Source organism: Meles meles, chromosome 8 (genome assembly GCF_922984935.1).
Source record: "Meles meles chromosome 8, mMelMel3.1 paternal haplotype, whole genome shotgun sequence".
Taxonomy (NCBI): domain Eukaryota; kingdom Metazoa; phylum Chordata; class Mammalia; order Carnivora; family Mustelidae; genus Meles; species Meles meles.
Window position 1 is genome coordinate 29917879 of NC_060073.1, and position 25191 is coordinate 29943069.

Genomic DNA, 25191 nt, shown 5'->3' on the forward strand with positions numbered 1-25191 from the left:
GCTTGTCAGGCGCCAAAGACTGAGCTCTGGAAACCCTTTTGTTTGAAACCCAACCACTGAAGGGCCTCATTCTTCCCTTTCTCCTCTAGTCCCCCTTTCCAAGCACCAAAACCAGGCCCCAGCACTCCCAAGCCATGACAGGTTTTCTCGCAAGTTCGTCTCTCTCCTGGCCCAAGGCGCACCCGGAAGATCCAGTCTCTTCTGGGTTTTGCAGTGGAGTGGATAAACCGAGGCCCCCGAAGAACACCCCGAAGCCAGAGGCCCTTTTAACTCACAGCCAAGGGACGTGGATGGTAACCTAATGGGAGCCTCCTTCAGGGGGCCCCCTGGACGCTTTCCTGGGGACCGCGGTCCCTCACTTGTCTCTCTCTCCTGCTGTAGCCTGCGACTCCTACTGGACGTCGGTCCACCCCGAGTACTGGACCAAGCGCCATGTCTGGGAATGGCTCCAGTTCTGCTGCGACCAGTACAAGCTGGACGCCAACTGCATCTCCTTCTGCCACTTCAACGTCAGTGGCCCGCAGCTGTGCAGCATGACGCAGGACGAGTTCATCGAGGCTGCCGGCATCTGCGGGGAGTACCTCTACTTCATCCTCCAGAACATCCGCTCGCAAGGTCAGTGTCCGGGGGGACAGGGCCTCTGGGGGAGGGGCCGGGGGTGGGGCTACGTGACCGCGGGAGGTCCTTCCCCACCGGGACACTCACACCGGGGATCTCAGGAACTGGAAAGCCCCTTAACCCACATCTCTCAATCCCTGGAAGTGCTTGTTTGCTAGAATTAGAGACTGTAGGTCAGAGGAAGCAAGTTACAAGGAAGCAAGTTGAGTACTTTCTTAGCAAGTAAAGAAAACCTAAAAAGACATTCAGGAACCAGGCAGATACAACAAAATAATGTATTCTGTTAAGATTTGCCACTAGAAGGCAGGGGGGAAAAGGGGGTTTCTGTTTGACTTTTCGTTAGGCAAGAGGAAAAGAAAATGAACTAGATCCTTTCCGTTTCCAGAAGAGACATTAATTGACATTTCATCGGCGCTTGCCTAATGGTCAAGGATCAAACCGCCAGAAGGTGGCGCCAGTGGGATTAGTTAACATTTCATCAGGCCCCGAAAGACCAGAATGTGGATGAACTGGTGTTTTCAGACTGGAAAGGTTTCTTTGAGAACATGTAATTCTGTGTCCCCATGTCACAGATAAAGGAACTAAGGTCCCAAGCGATCAGGTGACTTCTTCAAGGTCACACAGCAAGTCATGGGAAGTCAACAGAAAGGAAGGGCTTTGAGTTTGGAAGGATCTGGGTTATAACGCTGACTCCAGCACTCTGAAGCCGCAGGAATTCTGTCTCGCCTGGACAGTGGGATGATAACACACACCTTCACGGGTGACAGGACTCTGTCAAACAGGACCCGAAGCAGCACATAAAGATTCAAATGTAGTAAATGGCAGCTGTTTTTGTCATTATGAATATAACCAAGGGGAAAGATATTTTAAAAAATGAAGGAAACACATTTCAGTTCAATTTTAAGAAAGACTTTTCTAAAAGTTAGCCTCTTTTTTTTTTTTTTGGAAGACGGCTTCAGGAAGATAGTAAAGATAAGAAGTTTCCCATCACTAGAGATAATCAAGCAGGCTAATAGCCCCCTGATTGATGGGATGCTGAGGCAGGGATTCCTGTTTGGCCAGAAAACCACAGAGGATCTTCCAACTCTAAAATTCTTTGCTTTCCCTTTGCTCTCCCCCATCATGGTGCCCAAGGGAAGGAAAGCTATAGATGTTGGCCCTGGGCCACTTACTTCTCAACTTCTGACCTGGGAGCCACAACCCACAGGGGAGAGAAAGGGACCAACAGACCTGCTGTCCATCGTTGTCCAGTCCTGTCTTTGTTACAGCCAGTGACAGCGCCCTGCCACGAGCAGTGGCCCAGAGCATAGAGTGGGCCCTCCGCGAAAAGGAGAAAGTCTGAATAAATCACAGCAGCTCAGGGAGGGGCTCCATTCAGAACCCTCTGAGGGAACCGCTTTGCCAGAGAATCCCCGGGCGACGGAGAGGGACATGTTCCATCTTGAAAGGGGATGCAGCTTGGCATCGCCAGCCTTTGCCAAACATCACATCAGTCAAGTTTGTCTCCAGACCCCCGCAGCCCCTGTGCTGGGGTGTCTCAGCCTGGGCTCCTCCCTTCCCTGATACTGTCACATCGCCGAATCCCTATTCTGGGCACCGTCACCTCAGGGCTCGCACAAAACAAGCCAAACACAATTGTTTTTCCAACAGGCCGTATTTTGCCTCTTCTTATTCTGAGGCATCCCTGGGGTACTAGGCCAACTCCAGTGGAGGAATTTCAGGCCAGGGTCCTTACCGTGTGGAGTAGAACTACCTACACACCACGCCGCTCCACACTGAAATTCCTCCTTCAGTGTTCCTCAAGCAGGAATGTACACTGGGTATCGCGATCGTAATACATGTGTTGAGACCAGAGTTTACAGCGTCTCAGTGTTCCTGGGACATGCTGTCTCACCTGTTACCACAGACTAATTATTATCAGTGCTTCATTCTCAAAAGCGTCTGCATTTGTACAATAAATTAGATGGTAATCTGATTATTACCTAGTTTAGGCCTTTTTTTACTGCATGGATTAGGACTCCGGCGGTTTAGACAGCGGAAGGAGTTACACCGGGGTAAAGCCCAGTGTGATGTCTGGCTCAGGAGCTATCTCAATAGAATTTGAGGGCCCAGAAACGCCTGGGGGCCTGGTCACTGGAGGTTTGAGGCCAGCAGGGAGGGCGGGGGGCCCTGGGTGACTCCCACGGTGGGAGTGGAATGGGTTCCTCGTCGGTCAGTCCTCCAACCTGTTCTTGGGCAGCCCTCCAAGCAGAGGACGCCCAGGAGTCCTGGCTGACAAGAACCCATCAGAAAATGGCACATTTTCTGAATAAAACAGTTACAAATGTGTCCTGTTCCAGGCCCCTCAGTCAATGGAAGTTAATCCTATTGGACACCAAGCTAGAAAAGACGTGTCCCTTGGCCTATGTCTCCTTGTGGTAACTTGATTTGAGCCTCTTAATTCCCCCCACCCCAGCCCACCCCATTCTTCAGAGGAATAAACCGAGGCCCCAACATAAGCTCCCAAATTCTTATTATAGCCTCTCGGTGGGTCTTGCACAATTTTAAGCCTCCTATGTCCGTCTGCCCCTCTGACCAGCTCGTAATGGCATTCAAACCCCCAAGGGTTTGGAGGCCCCATCGCAGACCACAGACCCTGCGAGCTGAAGCGGAAGGCAGAAGAGGAACTCACTGAGCAGGAGTCTTGTCACATGCTGCCCGGAGACTGAGTGAGGTCACACTGGGGGCAGTGACACAGCCCACCTCAGTCAGGGCCCATGCCCCCCCCGCCCCCCGCTGGAATGCCTGGCCCCGGGCCCCGCTCCGGGAGCCCTTTAAAAACTAGGAGATTGTCCTCTCTCAAAGGTGCTTCAGCGTGGCCTAGTAAGAGCCAGGTGTTCTCGAAGGTTCTTTCTGAAATAAAACTACCCGGCAGAGGGGACAGTTAGTTGTTCCCCTTCTCCCCGGCAGCCCCTCTCCAGGCGGGGAAACCAGGATCGTCTGGTACAGTTTGTGGACTTCTTTTTCCTTCCCAGGTTACTCCTTCTTTACTGACACTGAAGAGACCAAGGCTGCCATCAAAGACTGTAAGTAACCAGGTTCACGCGGCCCAAGGCGGTGCCCAAGGCCACCGGTGGGCCCATGGGCTTGACGGTTCTTTTTTGACCACAACCAAGAAGTTGATGACCTAAAACAGTCACAGACCAGGAGAAGACAGCAGGGGAAATGGGCAGAGCGTGGGGTCTGGGTGTACAGATTCCTTGTCCTCCCCCAGACTCAGTTTACCCATCTGTAAAATGGAGCGACCCTCCCCGGTTGTGGTGAGTTAGAGAAACAGTACAAATGAAGTGTCCGTGACCCAGATGCTCCAAGGACAGCTCTCTGTGAACAACAATTACCATAATGACTAACCCCTGGGGGCTCCACAGTAGACAATGTCTCCATCCAAGCTCACCAAGTTTCTAATTCTAAGGTGATGAAGGCCCTCCAGTGGCCTGTTGATTCTGAGAATTAACACTGTCTCACTTTTGCAGATGGAGGTTTAGGCTTTCATTGTTTTAAACAGGATGATGATGTTGCTTTTAGTTTAGAGTGCCACACGATGGCCCTGGCCTCGGGGCCACCGGGAGACGTGGGTCCTGGGCAGGCCCTTCCCTCCATGGACTTCAGCCCCTTCAGCTGCAGAGGGAGGACAGAGTATTGTGGGGGGAAGGGAGGGGAGGAGTCCTGAGGCCTCAGAGGGGCAGACATGGAAGGATGGTTTCTTATGACTTATTTTTCCTGTCCTGAGAGTCCCAAGCAATCAATTGAGGATTCAGGTTATCCGGTTAAAGCAGGTTATCTCATTCAGAGTTTCAGCACAGGAATATTGGGTCCATTAAGCCCACGCTGCAGACTTACAGAGGCCCGCCGTGCCCCACAGAGCCTCATGGCCCTCCCAGGAGCAGCTCTGCCTTCCTCATGCGGTTTCCCCACTCTCAGGCCACAGGGCAGAGCCTCCCCTCCTGCCTGTGAACAAAGCTCCCATGGAGTTTCCTGGCCTAGCCTGGAATCCCTTCCCATCCAACCACAGCGGTCTGCGGCATACAAACCCTGCTGAACCACCCAGCCCAGTCCAGGCAAAGACCCCAGAAAGAAAGGAGCCCACTGAGGCCCGGGGACCGTTACTGATTCTCTCTAGGGGCTCGAGCCCAGGGCAGGCACCTGCCATACTCCTGAGCAGCAGAGAGTTTGACCAGTGTCTCTGCCTATAAATGGGTGTCCTTTTGCCAGCCTGCCTCCCTCACAGCTCGGCAGAGATAGCGTATCCCGTAAGTTCTTTAGAAGTTGTTACGTGAGTATAGACCTAGCCCCAATTAGAGTCATGGTAATAATAATAATAATAATAACAATAACAGTAATAATAATAATGGCAGCTAGCATTCACCAAGTGCTTATAATGAGCCAGGCCCTGTGCTAGAATCTAGGTAAAGTTCAGGTAATCTTTCTCATAACCCTGTAAGACAAGCCCTAGTACCACAGAGCAACTAAAGCTTAGAGATTAAAGGTGACAAGGTTAGGAAGGTGACCAATAACCCAGGTATGGCTAAATCCGAAGCATTTAACCCCTTTCTCCCCTCATGCATCCCTGCCTTTCCCTTTTCATTCATTCAGCAAACATTTAGCATACACTTACCACGAGCCAGGCCCAGGCACCTACTATGTGCCATGGCTGCACCAATGAGCGCAACCTTGGTCTTTCCCTCATAAAGCAAGCAGAGAGAAAGATGTTAAACAAATAATCCCTGTCGTAAGTTTGCAATGGCTAAGTCTGACGATACTACAAAGGAAAAGGACAGGGTGACGTGTTGTGTGATGGAGGACAGATTACATTTCAACTGGGGACAAGGGAAGAACTCCTAGAGGAAGAGCTATTTAAATTGAACCTAAAGGATGAGCAGAAGTTACCCAGGAAGAGAGAAGAAAAGGGTACAGGGCATGTGCGGCAAATGCAAAGGCCCTGAGGCAGGAACAGTTTTGGAGTCCTTGAGAAAAAATCAAAAAAACTAGTACCAGGAGGCTCGATGCAGCAAGCAGTAGCCACAGGCGACCATGAAGTTTAATTAAAATTTTAAAAAGTGAAAATTCAGCTGCTGAGTCACATTCCAAGTGCTCAATAGCACAGGCAGCTAGTGGCTACCGCATAGGACCGCTCAGATTTCCAGCTTCATGGTTCTCCTGGATAGCACCCTGGTAGATCGTCAGTGACAACAGCAGGAGGAGAAATGGAAGCTGAGGCCAAGAGCAGGGCAGGAGTAGGTCACATATGGCTTTTGAGTTTGTATTTCATTCTGAGCAGACTTGGAAGCCACTGAAACAGGAAACAATAAAATCCCATCTGTATTTTAAGAGGATCCCTCCAGATTGCCGTATCTGGTCAGGAAGGAGCCCAGCCAGGAGGCTGCTATCCAAGAGGCAGAGTGATGGTGGAGGCCCAGACCAGGTGATGGGAGGGATGGAGAGAATTTTCTGGAGATAAAGGTGGTGATAAGACACGGGGTCTGAGCTGGCATCTCTATGGAGACAAATCCTTCGCGATGGCAGCTGCCCCAGGCTCTGCCTCATGCAGGCGCTGCCAGGCTTACCAATGAGAGAGACACCTTTTCTAGACCAAATTCAGGGCTAAGTGGTCCGTGAGCACACCGAAAAGCAGCACCACAGCTCTGCCAAATGGCAGCCTCCACTGCCACAGCCGGGAAACCGTGGCCTTCCCATGGGGCCCCTGAGGCCCATCTCTGGCTCCCACATAGCTCTTCCAAAGCAGAGCCCCCAACGTATGGTTTAACAAGAACGAAGACAACCGACTGACAGATTATCCAATGAGCCTGTTCTAGAAAATCCAGGATGTATGATCACAATGCCTATGTCCCGGCTGTTGTTTCGTGGTCTCAGTCACCCCCAACGCAGAAAGGAGATGTGCCGGCCAGAGGCCAAGGCCAAGGCCGGGCCAACGAGGACAGCTGACATCCTGGGGCTGCAAGAAGCGTTCCCATCAGTCTGCAGCAAAGATGAACATCTACCCTGACCACCTGTGGAGCCCTGTGCCCCGGGCACTGCCAGGTGGAGAGTTTTACCTGCTCTAACTCATTGAATCCTCACTCTAACTCCTTGAGGTAGGATGCTTGCCCCCATTTACATCTGAGGAACCAGAAGAGCAGGAACTTGCAAAGAAGCATACGGATGGGATTCCAACTCATTTTCTCAAAGTCTGTGCTTCCATACATTGGGCCATTCACCACATGCACACACACACGCACACGCGTGTGCACTTATGCACACGCACACATACGTGCACATATGTACACACACACACACATATGCACACACAGGTGCACATGCCTCCAGACCCTTCCCTTCATTCCACTGCCCACCTCAGCTGAGACCCAAGGCTCCAGACTCTTCTGGGTCTGGGCCCAGGTCTGCAGTGACCCAGAGAACAAGATGATCTTTAACTCAGTACCTGTGGAAAGGGCCCAGCCCCGACAAGTTCTGAAGCCATCGGGCTGGCCCAAGTGATACCCCCCAGCCACTCGCCACTTGTCTCTGCTCCCCGCCCACCCTTTCCCACCCCCACTGCCGAAATGCCAGGAAACCAAGCCTTCAGGCCTCGGGTCGCCCCAGGAACCTTCTGTTCTGAGGCTTAGAGCTTCTCCTCCTGGCATGGAGGGTGGGCTCTCTAGCAGCCCTTGTGGCCAGGGGGACGTCAAGAGCTGGTTTTGGAAACTGACCCTCCAGCCTCCGTCTCTGCTTCGGGACTTCAGTCAATGACCAAGAATATATCCTGTGGCCACTTTTCAGCAGTCTCCAGTCTCAAGGCACCAAACCTCTCCAAGTCGCACAGACAGCAGAGAGCCCAGGCTACGTTGCCCCACACCAGGCACCGCCCAGCTGCGGGGACCCCTCTGACAGGAAGATAGTTCGGAGTCCGGGGAACTGTCGCCAGTGTGCAGGGGACATCTGAATGGGAGTTCAGTGGGGTCTGGGGGCTGCCATGGAGGTTGTGACTTGGTAACCCCTCTCAACCCGGCTATGCCGGTGACGGCTACTATGCCTTTGCCCCCACGGCCACCCCACGGCCACCCCCAGAAGAGTGAGCTGGACCTGGGAGTAGCATCAAAGCCACCACTGGGAACTGGGAGCAGACAACATAGGTACATCTCTGACACGACCCACAAGGAGAGACCCCCACGGGCCACACAACTCCGCATCACACTGACCTGTCCTGGGCTCCGCCGACCAAGCCAAAGATCCCTCATCTGCGGCACACGGGAGAAATCCCACACATGAAAAGGGCGAGGTTTCCCTCCCTCTTCTTGCCATTTTGGCATTTCAGGGCAAGCTTCCGGTCTTCTCACCGCTTCAGAATTCCCCTGGGTTTATCTCGCGCCTCTGTTTGCGTTCTCTCTTCTTCAGATGAAGTTGAAGCAGCGCTCGGTGCGCCCTGCAGGTGGCGCCAGGCAGCACGGTGCTCCACAGACAGAGGGGCCGCCCACTGCCTTCCCGTCACGGCCCTGCTGGCCCTGCCCACGTGCTTGCACCCCCTCCGCCCCTGCCCAGGCGTTCGCACCCCCTCCGCCCAGCGGCTCCCTCTGTCGTCAGCTGAGTCCACCGGGGCCTCCATTTGGGCTTTGCACACCCCTGCCTGGGTGCATGGACCTGTTGTTCCCCATCGATGCGGTTCCAGCCCATAGCGGGTGAAAAGGTGCAGAGGGCACCCTGAAAGCTGAAGGCCCGCGTCTCCACAGTTACTGCTTGTTCATTAGATGTTTGTACCCACTTGGATGTAAGTCCCCAAGAGGAGTGACTTGCTTCGGCCTGTGCCTCCGGCACCAGTGAGCACACTGTGGCTCAATGCTCATGAATGAATGAGCGAATGAGTGCATGAGCTGCGGTGAGCCTCACTGTGCCTCCATTTACTTCTCTGTAAAATGGGCACAGAAATAGATATTCATCACAAGGATGGGTGAAATTGAGTGCCTGGTGATGTTAAACACTCACCAAACACAGCTAATAATTATTCACCAAGTGTGCGTTGAACACCTACTACGAAAGACAAGATGGAGTAGTAATTCTGAGAACAGACCTGCTCTGGTTCAAGCCCTGCCTCCACCACTCTGGATAAAATTCTCAAACTCTCTGGGCTTCAATTTCCTCCTCCATAAAATAGAAGTAGCCTTAGTCCCACATAGGGTGGCTGCAGGGACTGAAACAGATGGTGTATGTGAAGCACTTAACAGGCACGTGGCATTTAGTAAGTGCTCTATAGTAGACGAGGTCTGTCCTTACAGTGGTGTGGACTAGTGCTGTGATATTAAGAAACACACCGGTGTGTGGAACAGAGAGGGGATCTAACCCAGACGGAAAGTTCAGAGAAGACTTTCTGAAGAGGTCTGGAGAGTGCAAGTCGGCTCAGTGGAACTAGGGAGCAGAGAATCATACAAAGGCCTTGAGGCAGGAGAAAGCCAAGCAGCACTGGGACCCTCTAAACCAACAGAAGGGAAGAAGTTGGGCAGTAGCAGCAGAGAAGGCCAGATTGCTGAGCTGGGATCAGTCTGTGAAAGTCCTAACAAGCATGGCAGCCTTCCTCTGGGAGACAATGGGGAAGCAACTGCAGGACGGTAAGCCAGGGAATGACATGAGCCAGTGGCACTGAGATTGCCACTGAGCAGCAGTGTGGTACATGAGACACCATTCCTTTCCTTGACAACATACTTATTCTTTCATCCAGATTATGACATAATATACCTACTAGACGATACCGTGTATATGGTTGCTATAGACTAGCATCTGGTCTAGTGGCTGCCCAGTATGTTACTGAGCACCTACTATGTGCCATGCTCAGGGCTACGTGTTTGGGGAATACCTCTGGAAACATCAATCCCTGACTTCTGATGGGAACAGAGAGTGAACTAAATAAATAAATACACAATATCCTATGTTCGATGATGACGAGTATTGTGGCCAAAAAAAAATAAGGGAAGTAGACACAGCATGCTGGGTAGGAGTGAGTGTGTGTGATTCCACTGAGAAGGTGACTTGGAGTGAAGATTGAGAGGAGGGCCCAACCCATGGATATCCAAGGAAAGAGGCCTTAGGGCCAAGGGAGGGCACATGCAAAGACCCTGGGGTAGGAGGTGAGGGGGAGTCTCAGAAAGAGGCAGGAGGCCAGTACAGCCAGAGCAAAGTGAGCCAGGGGAGCAGCAAAGTTGGGGAGATTGGGCATTTCCTCTTTTTTTTTTTTGTCTTTTTTGGAAATCATATACTCCTTTGAAATAACACTGTGCACGTCTCAGATTGTTACTTACAGCATGAGTCCTGACTGAGTTCTGTATTGAGCTGATGCCTTGCTTCCTGCTATTCCTAAGCTCTGGTCTCTTTGCTTTTACTTGTGTCCCTTCTAGTGTGTTCCCCACACACTAGTCAGAGGAGTTCTCTTAAAATGTGTATCTTGTCAAACCCCCAAGACTTCACTTTATTCTTTGAACAAAATCCCAAGTGCTTACTGTGAGCTGGCAAGGAAGGCCCTGTGGGCTCTGTGGGCAGCTGGCTTCCCCAGCATCATCATCTAACCCCCCTCCTCCCCGCCCCTGGGAACACCACATGCCTCACTGGTTCTCTGTCTGTGCTGCTCCTTCCCTCTGGATGCCTCTCTCGCCTCCTCACATCGGCGTAGATGCCTCCTGCACACGAGGCCCTCCTTGGCCACTCTAAGTGGGCAGCCCCCACCAACCCTTCATTCTCTACCCCATGTCTTGCTGCTTTCATAACACTCACTCTGGGTGACTTGTTTGACTTGTATTGTACCTTGCCCCCGAGTCCTTAAATTCCAAGTGCATGGGGACCAGAACTGTCTCGTTCTTGCTTGTTCCCAGCACGGAGCCCAGAACCTGGCACCCGGCAGGCCCCTAGTATTTGAATACAAATGCCACCCTCTTCAAAGGCAAACACCTCCCATCTCCTGATGACCCCAAAAGCGCCTCCTGTGGGATCTCCTACCACAAAGCTGTCCAGTTCATAGTTGCTCATTTTGGTGTGATTGGAGGTCTGAACTCATTCTGTTGCAGATGCTGATTCTAACTGCTTGAAAACAAGTGGCATCAAAAGTCAAGACTGTCACAGTCATAGTCGAACAAGTAAGTGTAGCGATGCCCTTCCTCATTTCTAATTTCCTAAAACCGTTCCGGAGACAAAGTACTCTAATAAGCTTGGACACTGAACGTTTGAAGGGGACCAGGGGCTCCCCAAAGAAAACAGCAGATAAACCGTGATCAGAATTACATTTCTTCTCACTTGGACATGGTGTTGTGAGAATTAAAATGGCGAAGCGAAGAAGTTATCTAACCGTGGTGAATTTCTGAATAAGGGTTTATTTCTCCTGGTCTGCTAAGGATCCTCTCTCTCTCTCTCTCTCTCTCTCTTTATTTATTTATTTATTTATTTGACAGACAGAGATCACAAGTAGGCAGAGAGGCAGGCAGAGAGAGAGGGGGAAGCAGGCTCCCTGCCGAGCAGAGAGCCTGATGCGGGGCGATCCCATGACCCTGAGATCATGACCTGAGCCGAAGCCAGAGGCTTTAACCCACTGAGCCACCCAGGCGCCCCAAGGGTCCTTCTCTCAAGTCCTCACGGACGATAGCAAATGCTGTGTGTTGGCAATTCTCATAGCCTTTCCTGGCCCTAAGACAGACCTACCCAGGGCCTAATCAAGTCTGCCCTGCTCGCTGCCAGTCACTTGATTGTTAAACCATAATCCTCCGACTTCTCCCATGAGGTAGGTAACCCTCTGGTCCCATTTTACAGATAACTGGAGAGATTACAATTACAGAGCTACAAAGAGGTGAATTCAGGCCCCAAACCCAGGCAGTTGGACACTAGAATCGGTCTTAATGAGAACTCTAATGGACCAAGAGAAATACCAGCTTCTCATGAAAAAATTCATTGTAGGATCAGTCTGCCAGACTGGCGTGGCTATGGGATATTAGTAGCACCATACTGTCTGTCAAAAAGATCATTTGACTGTCATTTCATTAATTCCTAAGAATTATTCCATAGTTCCACAGAGCAAGGACATAGTCCTTGGGACTATGGGAGCCATGACATTTCTAGTCGGTATAAATTCGGTGTCCCGGTATGTATATTTGATTGCTTTTTTTTTTTTTTTTTAAAGATTCTATTTATTTGAGAGAGAGAGAGGGGCAGTAGGGGTAGAGAGAGAAGCAGCCTCTCCATTGAATAGGGAGCCCAATGTGGGGCTCGATCCCACCTGGGATCATGACCTGAGCTAAAGGCAGACACTTAACTGACTGAGCCACCCAGGTGTCCCTTACAATTGTTTTAATAGAAGAGAAACATTTCACAGCCCAATGCAGGTCCAAGTAGAGCACTTGGTCATAATATGGAAAATATCCCCATTTAAAAGGCAGCAATTCTCGGAGTTAATGAGAAATGGTACAACTCTTAGAATTTTTTTTTAACTGTTAAGTAACTTTTTTTTCTTTCTCAAAAGGTCTCCAAAGTTCTCATCTATGGGAATTTGTGCGAGACCTGCTTCTCTCTCCTGAAGAAAACTGCGGTATTCTGGAATGGGAAGATAGGGAACAAGGTATTTTTCGGGTAGTAAAGTCAGAAGCCCTGGCAAAGATGTGGGGACAAAGGAAGAAAAATGACAGAATGACGTATGAAAAGTTGAGCCGAGCTCTGAGGTGAGTTAATAGCATGAAACACCATGAGCCTTCGGGCAGAGTTATACAAACGGCCAGCCATAGAAAATTAAACTGTTTTTGCAGCTTTTTCCTTGATAATTGAAAGGTCATGAGACAACACTCTGGTTCTTAGTTACAGGTGGGATTATACTTTGTAAACGGACACGCCGTCCTTCTCATTCTTGGCAGTGGCCCTGGGGATCACTCTGAATGCCAGCCGTCCCACACATACACACACAAAATGCGTTTTGATCTGAGTGTGGTGAGGCTTAGCCTTCAAGGTGTCTGGGAAAGGTTTAAGTGTAAGCTGATAACAGGGTGTGAAAATACCAGGGTTACCAAAAACCAGCCTGGTCACCCGAGAGGAATGAGGAGAGTGTTTCTGTTCTGTTGTCTTCCTGGGGTGCAGGTCTCCCCACATTTCTCTTCTGCTGTCTTTCTCAGGTACTACTACAAAACGGGAATTTTGGAACGGGTCGACCGAAGGCTAGTATACAAATTTGGAAAAAATGCACACGGGTGGCAGGAAGACAAGCTATGATCTGCTCCATCATCAAGCTCCTTCTATGGATTTCTTGTCTTCTTAAACAATCGCATCGCAATAGACATTTGAAAGTCTCGTTGTTGTTGTTGTTGTTGTTGTTGTTGTCGTCGTGTTAACCTGCAAATGTGCTAACATTTCTCCACCTCTCAGCTTCCATTCGGATTCAGAGTTGTTGTTGTCTGCTCCCACGGTGAAGCAACCCTTTAAGGAATTCTGTGTTTTCTTACCCAAGGGAAGGAAGGAACAGTCTTTTGTGGTTCCCTGATCAAACATTCCTTCCCTAATCGAGAGTTGCAGAAACACGATAGCCCGTGCTATTGGTGCTACTCTGAGAAAAAGGACCCACTTCTGCCATTTGAGATTCAACCAGGGGCTCCCCTTCCAAAGGCTCAAAAGTTTTCTCATATTTAACTGCGGCAGCTCGCAAAGGAAAAACAGGAAAAGTGACTCTTTGGTAGTTAGTTTGGTAGGAGGGGGGTGAGATGTGGGTAAGACAGACCTACTGTAGACTTTAAATCATTAAAGTCAAATGCCATAGAAAAGTTTCTTAATTAATAAAAGAAAAGGGGACATGCTTTGTTGATTGTTTTTGTTTTTGTTTTTTTGGTCCCCATTCTGGAGGGCATGATTGGATTTAGCATAGGGAAATAGTAAGCTTCTGAACCACGACATCTTTGGGGGCATTCAGCTAATTCCCACAGCCATCTTTCTAGGGCCACACACTTAAAATTAGGCACATTATTAATTCCTGCTGAGTTTATTTCCCCTCTTCTCCTGGTGGTGGTGGGAAGGGAGGGCAGCTGAGTTAGTCCACAGATCCTCGCACCAATTTCCAAATCACTACTGTTTCTGATCTGAGCCGTCAACACCACAAAATTGTAGCTTGTTCATTCTGTCTGCGGCCCAGACATTCAACCTTTATAGAAGGGGCCAGGTCCTGATAACTCTGTAATGGCTGATTACTTGAGAAGTCTCCTTTGTTTTGTCTTCCTGGCATGTACTCAAGCTCTAAAACTATTTCCTTGACAAAAGAAGGAACAGTGAATTGCTATCAGTAAATGTTCACGGGTTAAAGTCTGCACTGACATCTCCTCATCGCTCACTGGTAGGGAAGCCACTGGTGACCCACGATGAGGCGGTCTGCCCCGAGGACTGCTACCCCAGCAGAGTGGGGGGCTCCGTGCAACCAGGCACTGAACCACGAGACAGGCTGAGGACCTCCGTGCTTAGAGCTTCACTTCGTAGCAATTTGTTTTTAAAAAAATGTGAATTACTGTAAAATAATCTATTTTTGGACTCATGTGTTTTCCAAGTGGATATAGTTTGTAAACAATGTGAATAAAATATTTAACATGTTCAAGTGTCTCCGTGTTGTTAAATTCGGCAAGGCAGGCTCAGGAAAGCGATAGCAACCTATAAAACCTTTGAGGACACTTCTGTTGCTTAGCATTTTGGAGATGGAGATTTTTAAAGAGCCCCCAAAGATGCAAGAAATATATGCAATGATCCTACCCACCACCTCTACATCCTAAGACAGAGGGTCCCCTTGCAAAATGGAATATATGGGCCAGTGGGACCTTAGAGATATGTTTTTGTTTGGTAGTTTGGTATACACACACACAAATGCACACACATGCACTTTTTTTTTTTTTTGCTAATTGTTTTGAGGTTTGGTTTTCTTACTATGAATAGTTACCTTATCTAAAAATCAGGGGACTTACAGAAAAATCCAGATTTCCAGCTTCTTTTAAAAAATCAGATCTGTCAACACTAGTTCCTCAATACAATGTGGGCAATAATTTCCTGGAGCTAAGTAGAAACAGCCCCTTGAGGCACAGCATTTGGTCACCAGTCATACCTCTTTTCAGACATTCAGCTTTGTTCTTGCATCATTGTGGTTGGTTTTGGTTTTGGTTTTCTTTTTTTTTTTTTTTAAGATTTTATTTATTTATTTGAGAGAGAGGCAGTGAGAGCATGAGTGAGGAGAAGGTCAGAGGGAGAAGCAGACTCCCCGTGGAGCTGGGAGCCTGATGCGGGACTCCATCCCAGGAGTCCGGGATCATGACCTGAGCCGAAGGCGGCAGTCCAACCAACTGAGCCACCCAGGCGTCCCTGGTTTTGGTTTTCATACATCCAGAATGCTTGTACATTTTGAATTTAGGACCCCCATCCTGGCCATCTAAAGAGGTAAGTACGATGTCAATGGAAAGGCTCGAAGCCCACAGTCCCACTAAAAGAAGAGATTGTCCAGAAAATTGGAAATATTCTAACAGGAAGTAACGAGGAACTTCCGGGCAGAGCTTGGAAGGAGCAGAACCAAGAAGCTGAGGCAAGGGGATGGAGGGAAATGAAGTGGGGGCAGAGCAGCTGGGGGGGTGAGGAGAGAGTAACAGGGGCCTCAAGCAATTCACAGAACAAAAGCATTTCTCCCTCTGCCACTCAAGAAGTTTTCCCTTTACAAAATCATTAAATTGGCATCCTCTTTCTAATTAGGTTCCTAGTGCTGCCCATGACAAATTAATGGAAGGCTTAAAATTTGGAGGCTTAAAACAAGAGGAATTCATTCTTTCCAGTTCTGGAGGCTGAAAGTCTGAAATCAAGGTGTTGGCACAGCCATGCCCCTCCCTAGGCTCTAGGAAAGAATCCTTCCTTCTCTCCTTCAGTGTTGGGCGGCTCCAGGCCTCCTTCGCTTACCGCTACAAGATTCCAATCTCTGCCTCCATCTCATGTGACCTGCCCCTCCTTCTCCCCTTTGGTCTCTTGGAAGAATACTCATCACCGGATTTAGAAACCATCTGAATAATCCAGGAGGATCCTATCCTAAGACCCTCCACTTAATGACACCTGTAAACCCTTTTCCAAATAAGGTCACCTTCACAGGTTCCAGAGGCTGGGACCTGGGCCATCCTATTCGAGGACATCTTTCAGCCCACTATACTCTTTAAAATGTGAACTTTACTTAAACATATAGCTTCGTGACACAATTCACTGAAGAACGGAACACACAAAGAGCTGCTTAAAATACCCCACTTTCAGCAGACGATACTGAAGCAAAACAAAAACCTACAACAATGTAAAATTCACTTCTCAAACAGCCAAATGAGGGACTAAGATCCTTTAGAAAAAAGCACAATACAGCTTTCCACAGAAAACTTTCAGTACATTCCTATGTGTTTAAAATTATCCAAAATTCAAAAGTATACAGAACTTTTTGAGTTCACCTCTACCAACCTTTCACATCTTTGAAAGCTCTGGTAAGGATTTTAAAGCCTTCAGTTTGTCTTATCAGCTCATTTAAAGTGAAATTTGGCCATTTGCTTTGCGGTACCATGAACTAAGAGGCAAAGAAATGGCCAAGCAGCTTGGCCACGTTCCTCTCAGAAAAGCACGTGCTAAGTTCTTAAAACTCATTTCCTTAGTAGATCAGTTAAAATGATACTCCTTTATCAGGTAAACACAAAATTAACGTATTTTTAAACCAAGATTCTGACACTGATTTTGAAAAGAACAAGATTCTTCCCAGAGCTTAAAAGCCCAGACCTAGTCCTCTTTGCAGAAGAGGAAGCAATCAATTTTAAAATACCAGGAGTTGAGGGGCACCTAGGGGGCAGTCAATTGAGAGTCTGACTCATGGTTTCAGCTCAGGTCATGATCTCAGGGTTGTGAGATCAAGCCTCGCATTGGCTCCACGCTCAGCACGGAGTCTGCTTGAGTTTCTCTGTTCCTCTGCCTCTCCCACTCGTGCACGGACTTTCTCTCAAATAAATAAATAAATCTTAAAAATATATAATATAACGTAATGTAACATAACGTAATGTAATGTAACATAACATAATGCCAGGAGCTGATCTTTAGACAGCGGTGTGCCAGAGGTTAAGTGAAAATGCTTTAAAAGGTGAGAATATGAGAAAAGAAAACATGTGTCCCCATAAAAACACTCATGTGAACATTTTCAGCTGCATTATTCATATCAAATAATGTTCCATTGTATAGATATGCTGTGTCTTATTTGCCCACTCATCAGTCGATAGATATGTGGGGTAAAAGGAATAAAAGGAATAAAATAAAAGGAAATAAATAGGAAATGAATAATAAAAGGAAATGAAGTACTAACACATGCTACAACATGTAAGAACCTTGGGAACATTACACTAAGTGAAAGAAGCCAGTCGAAAAGACCATACACTGTAGGACTCCATGTAAGTTAAATGTGCAGAGGAGGCCAATCTCACACAGCAGCTAGATGGGTGATGGCCAAGGGCTGGGGCAGGATTCAGGTGGGGGAATGGTGAGTGATTGCTAATTGCATAGGGTTTCTGGGGGGCGGGGGGAGTGCCAAAAATGTCCTAAAATCAATTGTGATGACTACACAACTCTCTGTATACACTAAAAACCACTGAATTATATACTTTGTTTGGATTTTATGGTATGTAAATTATATCTCAAAAAAGTTCTTATGCAAAAAAAAAAAAAAAGAGAGAGAGAGAGAGAGAGGTTCCAGTGATCCACTGTGTCAAACATTGCTAAGAGACCACATGAGTGAAGAATGAGAATGGACCATTAGATTTTTTTTGTTGTACTAAAATATATATATACAAAATTTAATATTTTAACCTTTTTTAAAAGATGTATTTATTTGAGAGAGAGAACAGAGGGGAGAGCAGACAGAGAGGGCGAGTCTCAAGCAGACTTCATGCTAAGCGTGGAGCCTGACATGGGGTTCAATCTCATGGTCATGAGACCATGACCTGAGCTGAAACCAAGAGTCACTTTCTTAACCAACTATGCCACCCAGGCACCCCTATTTTAACCACTGTTAAATATACAATTCAGTGGCATTAAATACATTCACATTGTTGTGCAATCATTACACTATCCATCTCCAGAACTTTTTCCTATTGCCAAGCTGAAACACTGTAACTATTAAACACTGTTTCCTCCTCCCCACCATAGGACCCTCATGTAAGTGGAATGATACTATATTTGCCCATCTGCATCTGGATTATTTCCCTTGTGTCATGTCTTCAAGGGTCATCCATATTCTATCCTGTGTTAGAACGTCCTTCCTTTTTAAGCCTGAATAATATTCCATTGTCTGGATATTCCAAATTTTGTTTATTCATTCATTCATCAATGGATACCTGTGTTTTTTTCACCTTTTGAACATTGTGAGTAATGTGGCTATGAACACTGGGTGCACGCATATCCCTTCAAGTCACTGCTTTCACTCCTTTTGGGTATACACCCAGAAGTGGCATTGTTGGATGAGACATATTGGATTTTAGTGGTTTGGAAGCCACCGGTGACCTTGGCAAGGGCAGTCTGATTGTAGTAGGTTCAAGGGAGGACAGAAGACAGGAAGGATAGCAAGTAAGTAAATGAAATTCTTTTAAAGTATTTTTCAACAAAGGGGGCAATAACAGGAAAGCCCTATGAGGACAAGAGAGGATTTGATGAAATTTGGAAGAGCAGGTTTGCAAGCTAACAGGGATGAGGTAGGAGAGGGCAGGGGGATCCAAGAGCAGGAGGGAAGGCATGGGGTCAGTGCACACATGAGGTCTGGCCTTCAGCAGGGACAGAGCTCATCTCTGTCAACAGAAAGGAAAGGAGAGCATGGTGATGTCCACGCTAGCATCGACAGCTGGAAGACTCTGGTGGAGGAAAAGATAAGGAAGCTATTCTATCCTTGGTGAAATAAGGAGCTGAAGGGAGAGGGGGAGCCAAGCAAGAGGGTTTACCAAAGAGAAAAAAACAGATTTCCAGGCAGCACTGGGGGCCCACTTGAGGTTTGTGGTCAAATTTTTAAAAGCCCAGTCAAAGGGCTGTGGTTTGCTTCGGTCATGGTCATTTCCAGTGCAGAAACTGAGTCATTGAGAGGCATTCTTGACCAAGGCTGGGCTCTGGAGTAGTTATTATTTAGGACTAGATCAAATGTGAACAAAGTAAGAAGGGAAATAAGGACACAAAGAGGGTGATGACCATTGAGAATTGATTAGAAATCCCAGTAGTGTGGAAGAACTAATGGGAGGGCAAGTCTATGGTAGATTAATGTTCAGAGAGAGTCTCAAACACACACACACACACACACACACACACACACACACACACAAAGAGTCACTTCCATGGATGGAGTACAATTTCTCACACTTGCATTTTTGGGTTTAGCCACGTGACCTGCTTTGGCCCGTGAATATTAGTGGGCATAACACAAACAAAGACTTGAAAAACACTTGTGCAACTGGGATTTCACTCTTGCAATCTCAATTTCCCAAGAAAGAAAAAAGAGTAGGTTTCCCTTTCTTGGATTCTTGCACTTCTGCCATCACTAGGAACTAGCCATCACCATGCGTCCCAGAAGGATGAGAGACGTGTGACACAGATCCACATCAACAAGCTGCCACAGCCGAGCCCAGCCTAGATCAGCCAATCCCTAGCTGACTTGGAGACATGAGTGATATATGATTATTGTTTCAAGTCACTGAGTTGTGAAGTGCTTTGTTACAAGGCAAAAGATGACCAAGATAAGGCCCTGGGGTACTGAGCTGGAAAGAAGTGGTGGTCAAAGTCAATATTTTGAATAATGACCATACAATCCTGTGGAGATAGAACAATTAATGGTCCCACTTAGTAAAGAGGGAACTAATACTGAGAGGTGAGGCAACTTGCTCAAACATCCACAGGTGGAAAATGGCAGAGCACGGATCTGAATCTTGGTCTCTGTGGTTCTAAAGCCTCTGTAACATACCACCTCTTATTAATTTTATCCTCCTTATAAATTTGGCTCAGAAACTTTTAGGATGTATCTTAATGTCACTTAAAAGGAATGTAATTCTATACTACAAACAAGGAAGTAAAACCTAACTGAGGAAGTTAGCCTCATCAATATTTATCTTTGAAAATTACAAAAAGAGGTCTCCAGAGCACAAAAGTGGAGACACTTGCAGGTCAGATTGTTACATACCAGAAACATGTTAGATACATGTGATTTTTAACTACTGACTTATTTCTAGAGGACAGAATAGACCACAGCGGAAAATTATCTCAAAAACCCCATCTTTGTGTTTATAACCAATTTTCAAATAAACTCCTTCCCCCATGTCAAATTACATTAATTTTTATGAGTTTATCTTTTATATTTAATCATGTAAAAAGCCAGAACTCTAGTGAAGTCACTAAATTGAAAGTATTCACCAGTAGGCACAAATGGACAATTTTATTCTCTATGTTGGCAAACAGAACAGTTTCTAATCACGCTCAAATACGGGAAGGATTTAGGCAGGAGAATTTAGCGGGGAGGGGTTAAAAAAAAGTTTGAGCTGAAGGACTGCAAGTTTGTATCTACTAGGGCCCAATGGTTTCCAGTAGCGCAATATCTCGGGGAACGTCTGAGTGAGTAAAACTGGTTTTGAAGAGCTGAGGTGACGGGAACAAGGATTTTCAAAGAAAACGGGTTTCATTCAGTACTCAAGAGCTCACGTTTAGAGTATTCCATTTAAGCACAATAGGCAAAGATGACAGGCAAGAAAAAAAGAAAGAAAAGAACCAGAGGTTCTTATTTTAAAAATTCATAAACAGATAAGGAAGTGAACTAATGGACAAGAGATCTAAGTAACTTTCTTTTTTTTTTTTTTTAAAGATTTTTTATTTATTTGACAGAGAGAAATCACAAGAGAGGCAGGCAGAGAGAGAGGAAGGGAAGCAGGCTCTCCGCTGAGCAGAGAGCCCGATGCGGGACTCGATCCCAGGACCCTGACATCACGACCCGAGCCGAAGGCAGCGGCTTAACCCACTGAGCCACCCAGGCGCCCCATCTAAGTAACTTTCAAAGTTGGAAAATTTGCTATTTTCCCAGTAGAATGAAAAGTTCTGGTCCAGAGTGTCTTAGAAAACTGTGTCTAGAGGCTACTGGTTTAAACAAATAATACAGTATCCCTGTAATATTGGTATTCTCAGTTTTAAGGGTAAGCATCTGAAAATACATGATATTCAGACTAAGAGTCCAAGTTATATATGGAGCCCAAAGAAATCAAACGCCATTCTTCTTATGTGCAGATTATTTTATTGTAAAAATGTAGCAACTACAAATCAGTCTGTTGCAAAATCAATGCTGTATGAGCATAGATGTAATTCCAAGTTTAGAAAAATCTGATCGGTTCCAGGCAGGAATAAGCATTAAGTCATGATGTCAGTGAAATTATTTTCAAAAGACATCAATGCATTAAATGTGTTTTTCCTATACAGAACTGAGAAAAATGAAAATTACTGAGCAGATGATCTTTTCTTCTTATACAATTACAGCCGTATTTTTATACAATAAGGCCATGAGATGATATGTAAACATACTGATTTCACCAAGATTTTTTTCTCATCAAATAAAATCATATTTCTGCCAGAAACTGTCATTCTAGTCATTTTAAGTGAATAATCCAATCAACTGTCAAAAGCAAGTACGTTTTCTTTTATACCATTATTACGCCCTACCCTTATTCCCCCCCAGGGAAATAGCACTAAACCCCACTGCTACATTATTTGCGATAGAAACCTGGATTATTATTTGAAAGACAATGCTTGCAATTGTGCACCTAGCCCAGGAGAATCTTCTATCTGGCAAAGAGTGGGTAGGTGTGTGAACACCATGGTTTCCTTCTCAGGTGGAGAGCAACTTGGGGCAGGCCCAGGGCCCCGACTCACAGGTTGGCTTTCTCCCTTGCCGCCAGGTGGGACCCATGCTGCATAAAGGTGTGAATCGCATTCTGTTTTAAAAGAACAAGACCAGCAGGTCAATTAACTCGCTCAGCAGCAGCAGCCTGGTGTTCATCTTGGCTTTAATTTGTGCTCACATGAAGATAATAACCATTGGGAATTGCATTTACCTACATGACCTTACGTGGTCCAGAGCTAAAGCAAAGAGGGTGTGCTGTGCAGGTGAGTTCTTTACCTGGCAAGGGAGTGTCTGAACAGCTTGGAAAATCTAACAGTTGTCCCTGAGAAGAATCATCACTAAGGAAACCAAACTTTCCAATCCAGTCTGATCCAGGACACCCTTCCTTTACCCCAGCCGGGCTGCTCTGGGCTCACCTTGGGTTTCTCAGCATTGTATTCGTCCAAAAGAGCCTGGATGCGGGCCCCATAGTCAGGATGGACATCACTGAAGTTCTTGACCTAAAACCAAGCAACAAAAATGTAAACTGACCCTAGCCCCCTCTTAGGCTGGCCTCCGGCACGCGTGGCACGGTGTTTACTCTGTAGGGAAGGAAAGAAGGCACAGCAACACAGCGTATAACACCACAGAGTAAGACTGAGAGGATCTGGGGGAAACCCTGGCACAGACCGGCTGAGGAACCTTGGGTAAGTCATTCCTCTGAGCGTCAGTGTCCACTCCCCACAAAAGGAGTGACATAATGAAACCTACCTCAGCGAATGAGGTGAGTGGCACCTGCTGCACATAAGGAGCCGGCCTCAGGGTGACTCAACAAGTCACAGTGATTTGTAGAACGAGACGGGCCCAGACACTGCCTGACTTTAAAGTGAGGTGTACAAAGACGGTGGCCCGTGCTGGGCAACTCCACATATTTCAAGCAGGAGTTCCCAACCACGGGCTGATCCTGAGCGGACAGCGGGGGGGGGGGGGGGGGGGGGCGGCACTGTGAACCCCCAGGAAGTTTTACAGCTTCAGCACAGGCAAGAGAAGAAGACCAAGGGTTCAAGCCCAATTCTGCTACTTACACACTGTCCCACTCGTTCTCATCAGTGAGATAAAACCCGCCCCCGCCTACCTCACAGAGCAAGCATCCAGCTCTCAGCTGCAGAGGGAAACCTGTAAATAGTGTCTCCGCAGTTTAAAAGGTTATTTTTAGACACGCACTTCTGAGAGCAGTTAAAGACACAGAACTTTGCCTACAGAGAAAGTGCCCAGCCTGCTGGTACTTGTCTCCAGGCCTTTGAACACATCCCAGAAAGCTGCCGGTCCAGCTGTCCCTTTGAACAGAGAAGCAATGACCAAGACAGAAGGCAACTGCAGGGTTGTCTCAACTTCCAAGAAGCTTACTCGTGTGGCAGGCCCCCAAAACTGCGAGCGGGAAGGCTCCACGCAGCACAGTGAGCTGCCGTCAGAAACACCCTGGCCCCTCAGCTCAGGAGTTCAGCCTGAGCTGTGGCAGCGGCTCAGTGCTCCCCAGAGAGAGTGCAAGTTTCTAGCTGCTTCTGAAGGAGGGTCAGGTGTCATGACACCAAGTGGTTAGGTAGGCTTCACAACACAAAAAAAAGCAATCCGTATTTCTTATCATCTAAAGTTGAAGCAAAATTGGGGCAGGGCCCACATTTTTATATTGGACATGACTCTGGCACTGAACTTGGAGGCAGTCAATGAAGAGCATAGGACAGAATTTACCCAGAATTCAACTCAATTATTACACACTGGACAAAGAGCTGAAGGATCAGCGGCTATGCCACATTCCCTGGAAAAAAAGACATGCAGAGTAAAGAATGGGAGGTGGGCTGGGGATTAGTGCGAATTTTTTTAAGTCCAATTAGCTCAAGCAGAACAGAAGTGACATTCACTTAAGGGTTCTCTCACACAGCTGCACTCTCTCCTCCGGCCAGCAGATGTCACCCGCCGGCTGAAGTATCACTCACCGCTTTCTTCTGGATGAAAAGCTGTGCATCCTTCAGGTGGCTGGCGATGTTCTTGCACAGGCGTTTCCTCTCCTCCTCATTCAGCACCTTCGTGTAGAAGGTCCGCACCTGCGCAGGGAAAACGCGCCTTGCAGAGACTCAAATAACCAGTATGTTGTGAACAAAACTCACCCAATGTGCCGCCTTTGAAATGAAAAAATAACTTCTCATTGGTGTAATGAGAAAGTGTTTAGATCTGAAGGGTAAGCTGTAATTCTAGCGAAAACTGCCATTTGTATGGAGTTCCTCATATTTAGTTTTGTGGAACAGGGAGCATTCAGTTGACAACAGCTCTCATAACTGCTTCTTGGAGTAATGTCCTTTGTAGTCAGTGTTTAGATGTCTCTTACAAGCTAAAGACACAGTAGAGCCTACAATTAAGAATCCCACCACATCTTGCTACAGACACGTCCAAAGCTGGCAAGCTGTCATCAGATGAAAACTTAGCATGATACAACCTTTGTTCAATTTATCCAGAACCATAGAGGAAGAAACCCTAATTCATTAATATATACCTTAGTTTTTCAGAAGCCAAGCTTTCTTGGAGAAGACACATATCAATAGTGAAACTCTGTTTGTACGATTGAGCTTACCTCTAACATGAATATCAATCGATTAAAATTAAAAATAGCAACTTAGAAGTAAGGTAGATGAGTCCTAAGGGGTTTGCTAACTTCTGAAATCAACCATTTCTAAGTAACAGCTATGATTTTTATTCTAACATGTCATTGATTCATTCATTCAACCACTATTTATTTATAAAGTCCCTATAATATACCAGATACCATCCTATGTCCTGTTCTACTAATGTTTATAAAGCGAAAAATACCCAATTATCCAAAGTATCAAATTCATACAATGTCAAAATGTTCGTAGCTTTTCTAAGTGTGTTATCAAATATAAAGCCATAAAAACATTTTTTAAAAATGTGAACAAAGTTTACATTTGAAACCAAAGTTTAAAAAATCAAACTTTGGGGGTGCCTGGGTGGCTGAGTGGGTTGGGCCTCTGGCCTCGGCTAGGGTCATGATCGCAGGGTCCTGGGATCAAGCCCTGCCTTGGGCTCTCTGCTCAGTGGGGAGCCTGCTTCCCCTCCCCGCTCTCTGTCTGCTGCTCTGCCTACTTATGATCTCTCTCTGGTCAAATAAGTAAAATCTTAAAAAATAAAAATAAAAAACTAAAAAAATCAAACTTCAGACATGAACACAATCCATTCACAGTACTGCATTATGGGGATTTTCTCAGATCTATCCCCCAATTCACTAATTCTCTCTTCAGCTGTATCTAATACACTGCTTAACCATCCACTGAGATACTTTAGTCTGTTAAATTTTTATTCGAAAGATTGTACCTTTTGTTTCTAGAAACATCTATTTGGTTCTTTCTTAAATCTATTCATTTTTATTTTCCCATATCTTACTTTTATCTTGTAGATCATATCCCATTCTCTATCTCCTTGAATATAGTATACATGCTTATTTTAAAGCCCTTTTATATTATTCTATCATGTACATGATTCTTCCACTTATGGCACGTGCAATTTCTCAGAGCACTGGATTTCCCTACTTATATTGTAATTCTTCCCTGGGACTCATCTCCAACAGGAGTTATCTTCTGCAGAACCATCACCTGGGT

At 46.7% G+C, this 25191-nt stretch overlaps 2 protein-coding genes across 3 annotated transcripts in view; one reads left to right on the forward strand and one right to left on the reverse strand.

Moving 5' to 3' along the window:
- Positions 1–14144, forward strand: part of ELF5 (E74 like ETS transcription factor 5) — a 31295-nt gene extending 17151 nt beyond the window's left edge. For both annotated transcript variants that reach the window (XM_046014366.1, XM_046014365.1), the window contains exons 3-7: positions 382–615; positions 3633–3683; positions 10701–10769; positions 12143–12338; positions 12783–14144. In XM_046014366.1, the coding sequence (XP_045870322.1) occupies positions 382–615; positions 3633–3683; positions 10701–10769; positions 12143–12338; positions 12783–12879 (647 nt within the window). In that variant the 3' untranslated portion in view covers positions 12880–14144. The remainder of the gene's footprint in view (positions 1–381; positions 616–3632; positions 3684–10700; positions 10770–12142; positions 12339–12782) is intronic.
- A 6777-nt stretch (positions 14145–20921) lies between these two features.
- The window catches only part of CAT (catalase), a 39906-nt gene continuing 35636 nt past the window's right edge, over positions 20922–25191 (reverse strand). Inside the window, exons 11-13 of the mRNA XM_046015207.1 lie at positions 23518–23625; positions 21961–22044; positions 20922–21635 (exon numbers count right to left, since the gene is read on the reverse strand). Of these exons, the coding sequence (XP_045871163.1) occupies positions 21570–21635; positions 21961–22044; positions 23518–23625 (258 nt within the window). The 3' untranslated portion in view covers positions 20922–21569. The remainder of the gene's footprint in view (positions 21636–21960; positions 22045–23517; positions 23626–25191) is intronic.